The sequence below is a fragment of the Fundulus heteroclitus genome, chromosome 15 (genome assembly GCF_011125445.2).
Source record: "Fundulus heteroclitus isolate FHET01 chromosome 15, MU-UCD_Fhet_4.1, whole genome shotgun sequence".
Taxonomy (NCBI): domain Eukaryota; kingdom Metazoa; phylum Chordata; class Actinopteri; order Cyprinodontiformes; family Fundulidae; genus Fundulus; species Fundulus heteroclitus.
In genome coordinates this window covers 13,594,945-13,609,152 of record NC_046375.1, presented here as the reverse complement: position 1 = coordinate 13,609,152, position 14,208 = coordinate 13,594,945, and the positions used below count along the sequence as shown (strand labels likewise).

Sequence of the window (14,208 nt, the reverse complement as noted above, 5' to 3'; positions counted from 1 at the left end):
AAATGCAGTGCAGACCTGCATAAAGCACGTAAAATAGAGACTCAGTGACTAATCAGAAAAATTACTTAGTAAAAATGCTCCTAAGTTAAATAAAACACTCAGACATGTACTTACATTAATTAGTTTTAAATGGTTATTTTATTGTTCATTAGCTTTACTTATTGAAACAGACCTTCTGTACATGTACTCTGACCAGAAAAGATGCAATGGTTGGGGTGGAGTCCCATCTGTCTGGAAAGTTAAGAGAGAAAGAGGGAGAAGGTTGGAGTTTAATCGGAGAGGGGTCAACATCTAAGGGGGGTGGGGGAGTATAAATCTGACTCGATTACATTTTTTTCATATAGTACCTTCTTAAGAACCTCAGGGAAACTATCGGATAATATGTCACTAGGCTATTGTCTTTATATAATTTAAATGTATCAAATTTTAAAGATTTTGATATATTTAAACACTTTACAGAAGAGCAAAAAGAAGATTTTACAGTGGGTGCGTGGCGAGGGCAGGAATATTCTCCACCATATTCGAGAAAGCAAAATTAGTGTATTTGTGTCAGAACAAGGTTTTAAGAAGGCCACTTCCAGGGACATTGGGTTCAGTGTACATGCCATGTCAGATGCACATGTTATTGGCATGGCAGCTTGGAGAAAAACCAAAGTATGACCAGGAAAGATATAACTAAACTCAGAATGATGGGATATGTTAATAAAAACCTTGGTTATTGGAGATCATGAATGTGTCAAAACTCTGGCTGAAATATTGCTTTTGTCAGCCACTCAAAACTTCTCCCAACATGATGAAACAGAAACCTAGAAACAAAATAATCCCTGAGATTTTATGAGCAAACATAATGCCTTTGGTAAAAAAGGCAACTCCCACGAGGTCCTTGAAAATGCTAAATATAGCAGCAAAAGCACCCAAAATTGAGACCCTGGGATGTTTAGCTGAAATTGTAAGAGAGAAAATTCTCACAGATTTTGAAGAAAGTCTTGATGAGGATACAATAAAAACATATTTTGTTTTGGCTCCATTTCCAGAGTAGGGAGACAGGGGACAATTGGCTCACAAATTATTTAATTCTTCCTAAGTCGCTGGAAGCCTACTGTATCAATTTGAATTGTTGACAGCCGCATATAAGGCCTACTCATCTAAGCAAACATATAATACTCCTCTAATCAAAGCTGATAACACTGCAATATTATTATAATATATTTTTTTTAAAAATAGTATCGCAATAATCATTTATTAACAGTGAAATATATTGTATTTGCAACATGTTGCCAAACACTACTGCAGCTGTCAGTTGCAACACCTGATTCTGTGCATCCCAAAATGAAAACTGTACTTTCTACATACGTAAGTTAATGGTATAACAATGTGGTTTGTCTAATCCAAACCATCTCTGAGTAACAGAATCAAATGCAAAGAGTCCTCAGTCTCACACAAATTTAGGGGTACTAGCAGTGTAACGATACATCATGCCACATTAAATGATTAACGATCCAAATACATCGATATAAAATGAAATTCTCCATCCATATGATCATTTTTAAACTATGCCTTTATTTTAAAATTCAGGCATAAGACTGTGGTGAACAGGTTCTCTTATATTATTATTATTATTATTATTAACAGCTTAGAAATAAAATGGTCAAATGCTGTTTTGTTTGTTTCTTTGTAAGTTGATATCAATGTAAATAGTAGGTGCGCAGATGACATCACATAATATTAAAAATCGTAATATCACCATGCATGGTATTGTCATCCAAACAAATTGATACATGGTATTGTGATAAAGCTGGTGATTTAAACCCTCTAATTCACTGAAGAGGTCCAGAACTGCCACCCTGCCTTGACCTCCTGCCACTCCTCTGCAGGCTTTACATGCAGGTTAGTACTCAGATGTTAACCATGATCATCCATAATAACAATGTAACTAATCTGAATTTCATAAGTCATTTAACACGTGAAAGGGGCGTCACGTTCACCCCTGTTTGCACTCAGTTTGCTATTTTTATTTAAAGGCACAAAAAAGTGTCGGCAGATTGTTGTTTTTTTCCCTCCTCCGTTTCCTTTTTCTCTCTAGTGACCGCCCTTTAACGCATCACTCTTTAAGCCCTTCCTCTCAGGACTTTCCAAGATTTCCAGCGCCACGACATCGAGCGAGCGCAGGGTTTCCAAACTTTCTTCACCACCGACAGCCTCTCCGGTTCGCGGACATGGTCAACGCGCGTCGCTGGCACTAGTTTCACTAAACACCATGTGGCTTCCTTACAGATGCACGGCGAAGTACGTGGCGGCTTCCTTCAGCCGCGGCGTCGCCGCATCGTTTCTGCGCCGCGCCAGAAGCAGCTGCAACTCGGCGGCCTTCATGCCCGAGTCTGCGGGCTTCGAGGGCGCGTCTGGCCGCGACGCCCTGCACGACTACTCGGTCTCCCACGGCGAGAGCTTCTGGGCCGCCGTGGCCCGCCAGAGGCTGAGCTGGATCCGACCCTTCGACGCGGTGCAGGACTGCGATCTGAGCCGAGGGAGGATCAAGTGGTTCGAGGGAGGAAAGCTGAACGTCTCCGGTGAGCTCATGGCCACTTTAACGCGAAAATAAGCGCACCCGTCACCTGTAGATTGCCCTTTAATAAGAGGGCAGTGAATGCATCATAATATACACACGGATAACAGCACGCAGCCTGAACTCACCACGTGGTTTATGCTGCTTTGTTTACGTTGTGCATGCTTTGTTGTGTGCGTGCATGCATGCAGTGAACTGCCTGGACCGCCATGTGCACACCTGCCCAGAGAGGGTGGCCCTGATCTGGGAGAGGGATGAGCAGGGGTCAGAGGTCAGGTACACGTACAGGTGAGTCTCTACGGTCACCAGCTTTTTTTTCCTCCTCTTATTACCGTGTAACTCATCTCTGTCGTTGCAGGGAGCTGCTGGAGATGACCTGCCGCGTGGGGAACCTGCTGAGGCGGCACGGGGTGAAGAAGGGGGACTGCGTCACCATCTACATGCCCACCTGCCCTCTGGCCGTGGCGTCCATGCTGGCCTGCGCCCGCATCGGCGCTGCCCACAACGTGGTGTTTGCGGGCTTCAGCGCAGACGCCCTGGCGGAGCGAATACGAGACGGTGAGACGTGCCAAAGGTGGCCGGTTTTCCAGATTTACACAACAAACCGGCGGCTGATCTCAGGTGTTTTCTATCATCAAATGAGTGTTGTGTGAGCTTCCTGCGCCGTCAGGCTTTTTACGAACTTGGTTTTGCAGAGCGTGTAGTACAGGCCGGACCTATAAAGTTTTAAGATAAAAGACAGTAAGGAGGGCAAATGCCTGTCGTCAAAACGTTGACAAACCAGTAAGCTTTTTAATAACCCATCAAAATGGTCTCAGCACCTTTATAGATGCCCAGGAACTGGATCCGTTTGTTTACTTTCACTTTCACTTGAGTTATGTTTATTTTTCAGGGCTTGTAGGGTTAGTGGAGTCAGATGACCTGAATACTTCTAGCTGGTTGTTGGTCATATTCTCCCAATTTTACATGAAGAGGCTCCTTTATTGTCTGCTTTAGAAGAGGGACATTGGACCATATGAAATGAAAATACAGTTGTGCATATATATACACATATAAATAGGAACCTATGAAAAAATGTGTTAGGGCCTTTTCTTTGTCAAATATCAAACTTGATAGTTGTCTAAAGTAATGGCTTATATTTTTGAAATAACAATATAAAGGAGCTTGAGCTATTTTACTTTATGTTCTGTCACAACATGTTTAATGTCTTTTGTTGGGATTTTTTTTTTCAACAGAAGAACAAAAACATACCTGGTTAGCATAGACTGTATTTCTCTGCCCACTCTTCTTTGTAAAATACGTCAAGCTCAGTCAGATTGGATGGTGAGCGTCAGTGGACCTGAATTTCCAAGTCTTGCCTAAGATTATCAACTACATTTATGGGTCTTTACTTTGACTAGGCCATTCTAGACACTCAGATATGCTTTGATCCCTGGCTCTGTCTTCAGGGCTGTTGTGTTGCTGGAAGGTGAACCTCCACCCTAGTCCTAACAGATATCTTCTACAACTGTCCTGTATTTAGCTCTAACCATCTTCCAGTCGCCTCTGATTTTCTTCTCTGTTCCTGCTGAAGAAACACATCCCCACAGCATGACGCTGACAACACCATGTTTTGCTTTGGGAAAGGTACGTCAGGGTGATGTGCAGCGGTAGTATTCTGCCAGACGTGTTGGTTCTCTGGAAGGCCAAAATCATTTTGAGAGTTATGTTTGATTTCCCTTCTACTTCACAGGCATGCAATACTTAGTGCCTGTCTGTCGCATAAAATACCAATAAAATACCAACGTTTGTGATAGTATCATGACAAAATGTGGAAAACTTTGGGGTCTGTGAGTATTTTTGTAGTATAAAAAGCGCTATAGTTTAAGTATTCAGTTTCTACTGCTGCGTTTTTAAAAATCTAACGCATTTTAAACTGGATATGTTTATTCTTTGTTCAACTCTCCTACTACACCCATGATGTGGGGTCCTGTTAGGTAGTGAGCCATGAACAAGCTTCTCTCTGCTCCCTACAGTTTAAAGCAGTCTGTAGATCATAACTTGTCTGCATCCAGGTCAGAAATGATTGCAGGAATATATCTCTCTGCTGCTGTGAACAGGGCCTGCTGTAAACGGTATTTCCAGATAAACAAAAAAACATTCTTGTCTTTGCAAAGTTGAGCTCAGAGTAAGTTATTCTCATAGAAAATGTGAAGAACTGCAGAATTTGATATAAAAGCCCAGCTAAAAGATTGAAGTCTTCAGAGTGTGAGGACAGGATATAAAAGGAGAGTCTAACAAAGGCTCTTGCAGCATGGCCGCAGAGATGGGCCCCTTAAAGCCTCCTCTGGTCATTCAATCAAGCTGGCATAGTCCTGTGATGTGCGTGCTCGCGTGAATGAAGCAGATGCCGCGGAACCAGCAGAGAGAAAGAAGCGCAGCGGCTGATAATAGAGCGACCCCCGCTTCTCACCTACTTGCCAACTTGTCTAAGAGGCGTAACAACAGGGGGTCATCTCCAGCCCCGTTAAGTCGCCTCCTCGGTTGTGCCACAGATCCCACCGACGTGAGGAGAAGGGATGTCAGGCCAGGTTTTAAATGGTTGTATGAAATGTGCTGAAGCTTGAGATCGTTTTCAACCGACCCTACTCGAGTTTGCCCGCCCAGCTCGGCCACGTTCAGCTTTAATCGGAACGGGTTGTTTTTCACGTCTTGTCTGCCTGATTAACACTTTTAACGAAATCTGTGAGAAATGGTAAAGATTAAAAAGTCATTATAATTAAATACATAAATAAGCCAAAAAAATAGTAACAATATTTGTATAATTGTATATGTAAGATTGTCCTGACTATTTTGTGAGTATGAAATAAACCACTGGGATACATATCTGGAACATCAGCCTGAACTAATAACAAAGTAAGGCTCAGCTTCTCTCTGCCTGCACGTGTGTGTGTGTGTGTGTGTGTGTGTGTGTGTGTGTGTGTGTGTGTGTAAGTGTACACACACACACACACACTTGTACTTTTTGAGTGAGAAATTTCTTTTGCCCATTTTACTAGTAAAGTGAGGATCTTGTCCTGGTCCTCACTTTTTTCTGGACTAGGAGTTCGGTTCAGGACTGAGATGTCACTTAGGTTTAGGTTAGGGTCAGGGTCAGGCCATAGAAAGGGTTGAAAATGAATAGAAGTCAAGACACGGCCCTCAGTAAGTATTTAAAACAAAGTTGTGAGAGAGAAACAGAAGCAGAGAGGGGGGACGAGACTATGATCACCTCCAAAGTTTGCCTCACAGAGTATAATTTAGAGATTTATGACGATGTTTTTTATTCTCTCGGCCATGGTGGAAACAACAATAAAGACTTTAATAGTGCAAAACTGCAGACTTTGACCGCAGTTAAATTACTTTATAGGTTGGATATTGGATATTCATGCTGCGCTGATTCGGCGGAGTATTTTTAAGGGTTTGATTCAGAGATCTCCCTCCTCCTGCATACGGCGCCGCGGTTCGATGAAGGGCTGTGAACAACTTTTTGAACAAAACACTCTTTAGAGATAAACTTTAACAGCTTTTGAGGTGTTGAAAATGAGAGAAAGCCAGGGTAAATCCACGGATCTGATACAGCGTGTCTGCGTATAGAAAGCTGAAGGGCCTTTGGTTTAGTTTGCAGAGGCGAGACTCATCACTCGGTGCCGGTTTTTAGAGAGTGATTATTCAGTTTTATATGTATATATATATATATATGTATATTTCTGTATCCAAACTTATATAAAGTGGAATGAAGAAAAAAATTTTTTTTTTCAATTAGTTCATTTACAAATAATGGGCTGGAATTCAGATAAAGTCTGTGAGACATATATCACGATATTTTGCAAGGTTTATTGTAATAAGGATAAATTGAAGTATTTAAACATTTCTTAAAGTATTTTTAACAATACTCCCGTCACCATATGCAGTTGGAGCCTCACAAACACAAATACTGCAATCAAACTGAAATAAAGATGAACATATTATCAAATAGGCTACTTCCTTACACTGGTTACACAAAGTAAAGCAATTGTACCCCTGAACAGTACCTAGAAATTACATTTGATTGTATCTTTGAATACAGTGATGAAAAAAAATAGCTCAAAACTAATAATCCGTTTTTGATCATTTATGGTGGTATGCAAGCATCTTGGATTTGACCTATTTAATCTACTCATTTCCTTTCTGCCTGGATTGCTGACGCACCTATTAATCCTTGTCTGCAGCAGTTCCTTTACTTCCCGTCCCCCGTGTTGTCTGCAGCTCAGTCCAGCACCATCATCACGGTGAACCAGGGCGTCCGCGGCGGGAAGATCACGGCGCTGAAGAAGACGGTGGACGCTGCCGTGCGGGGCTGTCCCACCGTCCAGCAAGTGTTTGTGGCCATGAGAACGGAAAACCGGGTGGAGATGACGGACAGGGACTTCGCCTTGGAGGAGGTCAGAGAAGCGAGAGGCCGGTCCCGTCTGTGTTTTCAGGATGCAGTTTTCATAAAGTAAGGTGTTATGTGTCAGAAACAAAAGGGCTTTTTAGGCCTGGTTTTAATACTTCAAGTGAGTTCAGTGAGGAAAATGAACAGCTGAACAAACTCCCGTCTGTTCAGGAAAACCCTTCGACTTGATAAAACTAGCCACTTGTTTGTTATTCAGGTGATAAGTTCACGTTCCAGTCCATGTTATGACCGCCTTTACCTCACCGCTCTGCTCAGGAGATGCTGAAGGAGGACGTGGTGTGCGAGCCAGAGCCCATGGACAGCGAGGACGTCTTGTTCCTGCTGTACACATCAGGCAGCACGGGGAAGCCCAAAGGCCTGGTCCACACACAGGCCGGATACCTGCTGTACGCCGCGCTCACACACAGGGTGAGCAGCAATCCCACCGACACTGACGATCGCTCCCCTAACGACCTGACCCCTAACGCGTCTCTTCCACCGTCCGCCCTCCGTCTCATGTCCAGTACGTCTTCAGCTACCACGACGGGGACGTGTTCGGCTGTGTGGCAGATATAGGCTGGATAACGGGACACAGTTACACGGTGTACGGGCCCCTGGCCAACGGAGGGACCACCGTCCTGTTCGAGAGCACCCCAGTGTACCCGGACCCAGGTTTTAAACGTTGAAATTATGTTTTTAAATTTCCTCACTGCTTGGTACAGATTTCCTACACAGCCTTTAAAAGTTACCTAAGGCTAGCTGTGGAAAAAAAAAGAACATTTAGTGTGGAAAGAAATTGCTTCAGATGCTTTTCCTTTCTTTATTTTTTTCTTTCAGATTTTAAGGAACAATAGTCAAATTCTACTTTATAAACACAGAGGTTTTCACTGTGATTATTATTCTTGACATGCTTTCACTTTAATTAGGTCACTCGTGCCTCAACTTGAAAACGTTACCCATCAGTGTTTGGTTTTGACTTACGGAAACACCCATTCACACATGAATCAAAATTGCCATTTTACCACCTGTTTGGTCTCTAGACAACTTTTAATTCAGGTTGAACTCTACCTGTGTTATTAAACTGATTCTAAGATCCAAATAAAACAAAATAAAGGTACCAAAGTTCACAAACTGGGCTTTAAACTGTCTGTAGCTATCATTACATGCACAAAATTTCACGATCTGATTAAGATGTATTCGGATTAAATAATCCGATTGTACCATTTATATGGGCACACAATCAATTGATCCGATCATAATGTGCGTGTATATGCACCTGTATATTAATCAGAATATAACCCCTCTGACATGCGCAGTTATCAAATTACTCTTAAAAAAACCACAGAAGAAGAAGTACTTCTGTCTTTCCTAAACAACATAAAATAGTAAACATACCGGTGTTATACGAGTGGTCTTCCGAACGCCCTGGATGGATTTGCACAAGGTTAAAATTAAGGTTGAAACGTTACTGAATAAGCACCAATTTGGAGCTCTTTTATTTTTTTGAACATATTGGGAGTTTTGCTTCACGACGCATTTCCGCCACTCACCAACACGGAAATACGTCACGTTTACGTTTGTCACATTCAGAATAACTTGAGCCGGACAAACGTTTACATGCACGTTGGTCGGATTATCAATCAGCGTAAACCAACACTCGCATTCGGATTACAATTTCATTCCAATTGAGCTTAATCCGATCATAATATTCCAATTGGCTCGTTTAAATTATGCATTTTTATTCCGAACGGCCGTTTATTCCGATTACTTTTGTCCATGTAAATGTAGCTTGTGTTTAATCTAATATACTCCACTTCTTATTTAAAAGGTCCAGAGGTTCTAGACTTTTTAAATAAACCATCTAATTAAGACCAGATGCTGCAAAAGCAGTGAAATAGACCTCTACAAAAACCAGAAGACATTCTACGTATTGCATTAATTCAGTATTGTACGACCTGCAGGTTAGAAGACACTTTATAAAGCAGTTACAAGATTAATGCTTGATATTCTAAAGCCCAGAATTAAAAAAAGTGCTAGAAAATGAAATCTTTTATCTATTTAACTGGACATATGACATCTAATGCCCTATTTCACTAGGGATGCACCGATATGAACATTTACGCAGATATTGATATTAATATTGTTGTTATGTCTAATAACCAATATTTACCGATGTACACACAGGTTTACGTTTCTGGGATTATCAAATTTTGCTCAATTTTGTACCAACTGAAAACTATCCTGATTAAATTTTTGAATGTGGGTTATAGTCCAGACCAGGGGTCGCCACCATGGTGCCCGCGGGTACCAAGCAGCCCCTGAAGACCACATGTGGCGCCCACAAGCCTATTCCAAAAACAGCACAACACACCAGTGAGCTGCATCTAAAACTTTATTTTATTCCGCTATTCTTCCTGTTTATTCACACCTGCATTTATATAGATTTAAAAACAACAGTATCTATAACAAAGCATGAAAAATATGTTTATTATACATAAAGTTAAAGATGAACTCTGACTCTTCTAGTTCAAAGGTCTGTGGTGGTAGCCCGTCGTATAACACAACGTCAATGAAGTCGTTCTCAGTTTTAAAAAGGTTGGTGATCCCTGGTCTAGACTTACACGCTGCTTTTTGTATGTCTTCTTTTGACACCGTGAAAAACAACCACACTGCTGACATTGCATCTGTGCGTCATTTAAAAACCCCACAATCCTGCCTGCAACGCATTACTGCCACTGTCTCATGGCCAAAAAAAACAACAACGCATGAGCAATCCCATCCCTTCCCCTCCTGAAACACTGGCACAAAGGGCGACTAGCTAGAAATAAACAATACTGTTAATATTGGCCCAGTTTCACTTATCAGACCAAAACCAATATGTTAAAAAATTATTAACATTGGCCAATATAGACGTTAATGCCGATATATCGTGCATCCCCTATATATCACAAAATGTGCTTTAAAGAATCTGCATTCAATTCAAGATACTCGTTTCCTTAATTGACAAGTCAAATAAAGCTGATCTAAGTTAGTCTTGAGGGAAATGTCACTATGTCACACTAAGAAAATCAGAAAGCAATGCCCTCATCATGTTTCATGATTAATATTTTGAACTCATGTTTGGAGGTTATAAAAACTCCAAAAAGAGTCTAGAAACACTGAGAAAGTTTGTAATTTTGAAATAAATAACCTGTAGGAACCCTGTTGGTAGAATAATCTACATGCTATAATATTTAAACAGGGAGATACTGGGACATGGTGGAGAGGCTGAGGATCAACCAGTTCTACGGCGCTCCCACTGCGATCCGCCTCCTGATCAAGTACGGAGACCAGTGGGTGAAGAAGTACGACCGATCCTCGCTCACGACTCTCGGCTCTGGTATGTGAAACATGTTGCTCCGAAGTGGGAAGAGCCTATTTTTTATTTTTTTTTGTCTGGCCTTTGTTTATGTTACTAGTGCTGAGTTAACATGTTTCCGTAAAAATTCAGTGAGCTTTGACTTTTAAAAATCTGCCTGTCCTTAAAGTGTAACGGCTGGTTCACGCGGCAAGATTTTAAGATAGTCAGCCGATTTAAAAAAATCATAAATAAAACAGGTAAGCTCGTGCAGTGTTTGGCGACCGGTCAGACGGCAAGCTCAACACATCGCACACAAACAGACTTCCAATAAGATCAGTCAGATGTGAGATGGGAATTCCTGCCAAACCTCTCAAGATCAAACGTGAGTTCAGGGTAAAATAAACACGAACGGCGAGGAAGAATAATGACGATAGTTTGTGGACTAATTTTAACAGAGAAAAAAACATAACAAAAAGAAAAGCCGTTGGTTAAAGGAGTGTAGACGGGTTATAGTAGGTTACACGTTTGCTGTACCATGATATGGAGGTGAGCGTTTGTTATTTTTTCTCACTGCACTTCCTGACTGGCTACACGTCGCATTCAACAGTCTGCGTGCCCGTTTGTCCTCAAAGGACACCACACACGCTAGGATATTGGGGCAAGACAATCCAACATGTTGAATGTCCTTGATTTGAGGTTGCAGCGGTCCTGATGTCCTCCCGAGCCGACATGACCACACCTAACACACCACACACAGCAGGAATATCTCTTAAGATTATTTTACGAGCCACGTGGAGTGTCGAGGACTGTCGGAAGGAGAAAATCAGGTTAATTATCCTACCTAACTAAACTTGATGTTAAAGCATAACTCTGCACCAGTCAGATTTTGAATAATGCCACCAAAGTGGGCAGTGCCGAGACACGGACAAATGTGGGGAGGAACGGATTTGGTGAAGCGGGGTTGTTGTCAGGATAAGGGAACGTGGTGGTGAATTTGATTTGAGGAAAATAGTAATTTAAGTCCCTAAATTAAAATGTTTTGCTGACTAATAGCTCAAACTCCTCACTCACCACTGAGTGAGATGGTTTTGTGGTGGGTTTAATTTGTAATCGGAATACAGCATAGAACAGAGTTTTTGTCATTGTCACGGTTATAAAAGCGGCCGTAGTGGCCATACATGATCGATGGGGAATATGAGCGTCCACAAGCAGGAAACTGGAACGCGATCTCCTCAAAGTTTGCAGCATTCCGACTTCCAAGCTATGAGGTAAATCGAACGCACCATTGTTACCGAACGCGGGGCTTTGACATAGACATGTTCCAAGCTATGGAGACATGTACCGTTTTAACCAATAGGAAATTTCAACTGCAGTAGCCATGTTTCAACCCATAGAGGGCAGCACCGAGAAGGTTTTAGGCTATATATTGCAAAATAAAACAGGTTTACACAACAAATGACAAAATTTGCACAGCAACATAAAAATAACATCCTTAAAGCCCTATTTACAGAGTTTATCTGCAAAAAAAGTTGATATGGAGTTTAGTTACTCTTTAAGTAAATGTGTTTAATATGTTAGATTCTACATTGATTCAGAAATGTATACTTGGTTTTTTTTTGTTTAGTTTTTTTGCTTTAAGTAAGTATAACCATTTATTGAATAATTTAAATATTTTAAACAATGTCATAGTTAAATACCGAAGGTACCACAGGAACCACCCAGTGTTGTGTTTCCATCCTGAGCAGCCAGCTGCTAATTGCCCTGAAAAAACAAACACAGGCTGCAAGCTGGGGTTGGTAGACAAGCAACACGAGCATTTTAAGTCAGTTCCAGCTAATTTAACTGCAACAACAGCTGAAAAAGATATGGAGCCTGAAATTGGTAAACTTTCAACTTTGCCCCAGTTTTCTGCATTTGTGTCAAATCTTGAACAATATTTTGCAGCCAAAGCTCCACTGGGCAAGAATGCGTGACGGTAAGCCTGAAACCATTTCAAGGTGACAGTGCAGGGAATGCACGTTCAAGTGCCGTTGAGTAAAAGTGAAGACTTTATTATCAAAGTTATTCATCTTATCAAAAAAAAAACTAATTTCTGCTGCTGCTTACCAGTTTCTAGCATCAGCTACACAATCGTCTTGATATTATTAGTAACTTGGAATAACAATGGGGCGCTGTTGATTGCGTATAAAAGCCTTTTGGCTTTGCATTGGATGTTTCCCCTTTTTAATCACACTGTAGCTGTTAATCAGTTGCCAGTTTTGAATGGCACACTGAGTCCGATTATTAAAAACCTTTGAACCGATTATTATGGTTCCCTGAGTGGACGCAGAGCTCCTTCATTGTGTCCCTCTGAGCAAAGCCATGTACAGATGATGTTGTTACAGATGTTTTATCTACTGTGGAAATAAAAAATCTACAGATACTCATGAGACTAAAATGGTTCCCTGCTGAGGCGGCACAATACCAGGATAACATGCGCAATGTAATAATGTACGTGACATTTCTGATGACAACATGTCTTGAAATGTTCTTGAAAAGAACATTTAGGTATAACAGAGTTAATGTCGCCACACTTTGGATTCATAGATAGATAGATAGATAGATAGATAGATTTGTCATTTTGTATGCACAAAGTGCGTACAGAACGAAATTTCGTTTGCATACAGCTTGAAAAATCACACTACATTGCACTAATTTTCAGGATAAAGATGCAGCAGCAATTTATGTAAACAATTGAAATGTAAAACAATGTAAACAGGTTGAACTCTACCTGTGTTATTTGAACCGATTATTATGGGCCCCTAGTTATGGGCCCCAGCTAGTGTGTAGCTGAAAGAGATAGTGTAAAAAAAATGAAGCTCATTGTTTCACTCAAATCTTTAGAGTCACATAACTGCCTTTCCTTACAACAGACGACAATTAGGATATTTAAAAAAAAAAATTTTAATTAAATTGAAAAAGCAGATGTAAAATGTCCTTTCTGGTGGGTACAAAAGGATGCATGGTTGGTATGAAACTAGTCATTCCATACCCAATCTACTCGAAACAAAAGGCAAAAAGGGCAAATGACCCTGTTAGAATAAATTCCCGGTAGCTTAGAGTCACATAATGTGATGGAAGCTGTTTGGTTCTGTCTGCAGTGGGAGAGCCGATCAACACGGAGGCGTGGGAGTGGTACAACAGGGTGGTCGGAGAAGGACGCTGTCCTGTAGTGGACACCTGGTGGCAAACCGGTAAGATACAGAACCTGTGTTTATAGTTTGTGTCATTATCTTTCAAAGCTTTAACATCAATTTAACACAATGATTTAAACAACAAACGATATTCAGTAGGAAGTTTCACTTAAATGCTAGTTAAAACAAAGTTATTAGCTGCTATTGTAGCTGATCTGTGTTTATTATTTCACCAATTAATCCGAAGAAAATTATTATTTTGGACTTTTTAACACTTTAGCAGAGTAGAGTGTTTGGAACAAGACTGCTTCTGCAGGTAACATTGCTCATACAAGTGCTCCATTCATGCCAGCAGGATTTTTTTTAATGTTCGACTTCAGTCTGCTCCTCGTGTAAAGTTAATACAGTGTTTGTAAAATGTCTGAAGAAACTAGAAGTGTTTATGTCAGAGCCTCGCCATTTTAAAGTACTATAATAACTCTTATTTGAGAAGTTCACGATCTCTTCCTTAAAAGTGGCCACGTCTGCACAAAAACAGTCCATCTTAAAGGGGAAAACCCTCCGCTCTGTTCCCTAAACAGGGACGGTTACATAATGTGTTGGGCTGTGGTTGTGTGTGCATGTACACAAAGATTATTGTAGCAAGTGGCTGTGTAAATGTGTGTGTGTGTGTGTGTGTGTGTGTGTGTGTGTGTGT

General features: G+C 41.0%; 1 protein-coding gene across 1 annotated transcript in view; it reads left to right on the top strand.

The window, feature by feature from the left end:
- Positions 1–2,257: 2,257 nt before the first annotated feature.
- LOC105929498 (acetyl-coenzyme A synthetase 2-like, mitochondrial) overlaps positions 2,258–14,208 on the top strand; it is a 19,103-nt gene continuing 7,152 nt past the window's right edge. Inside the window, exons 1-8 of the mRNA XM_012867300.3 lie at positions 2,258–2,567; positions 2,755–2,851; positions 2,922–3,121; positions 6,830–7,005; positions 7,275–7,427; positions 7,523–7,670; positions 10,240–10,377; positions 13,479–13,571. Of these exons, the coding sequence (XP_012722754.2) occupies positions 2,258–2,567; positions 2,755–2,851; positions 2,922–3,121; positions 6,830–7,005; positions 7,275–7,427; positions 7,523–7,670; positions 10,240–10,377; positions 13,479–13,571 (1,315 nt within the window). The remainder of the gene's footprint in view (positions 2,568–2,754; positions 2,852–2,921; positions 3,122–6,829; positions 7,006–7,274; positions 7,428–7,522; positions 7,671–10,239; positions 10,378–13,478; positions 13,572–14,208) is intronic.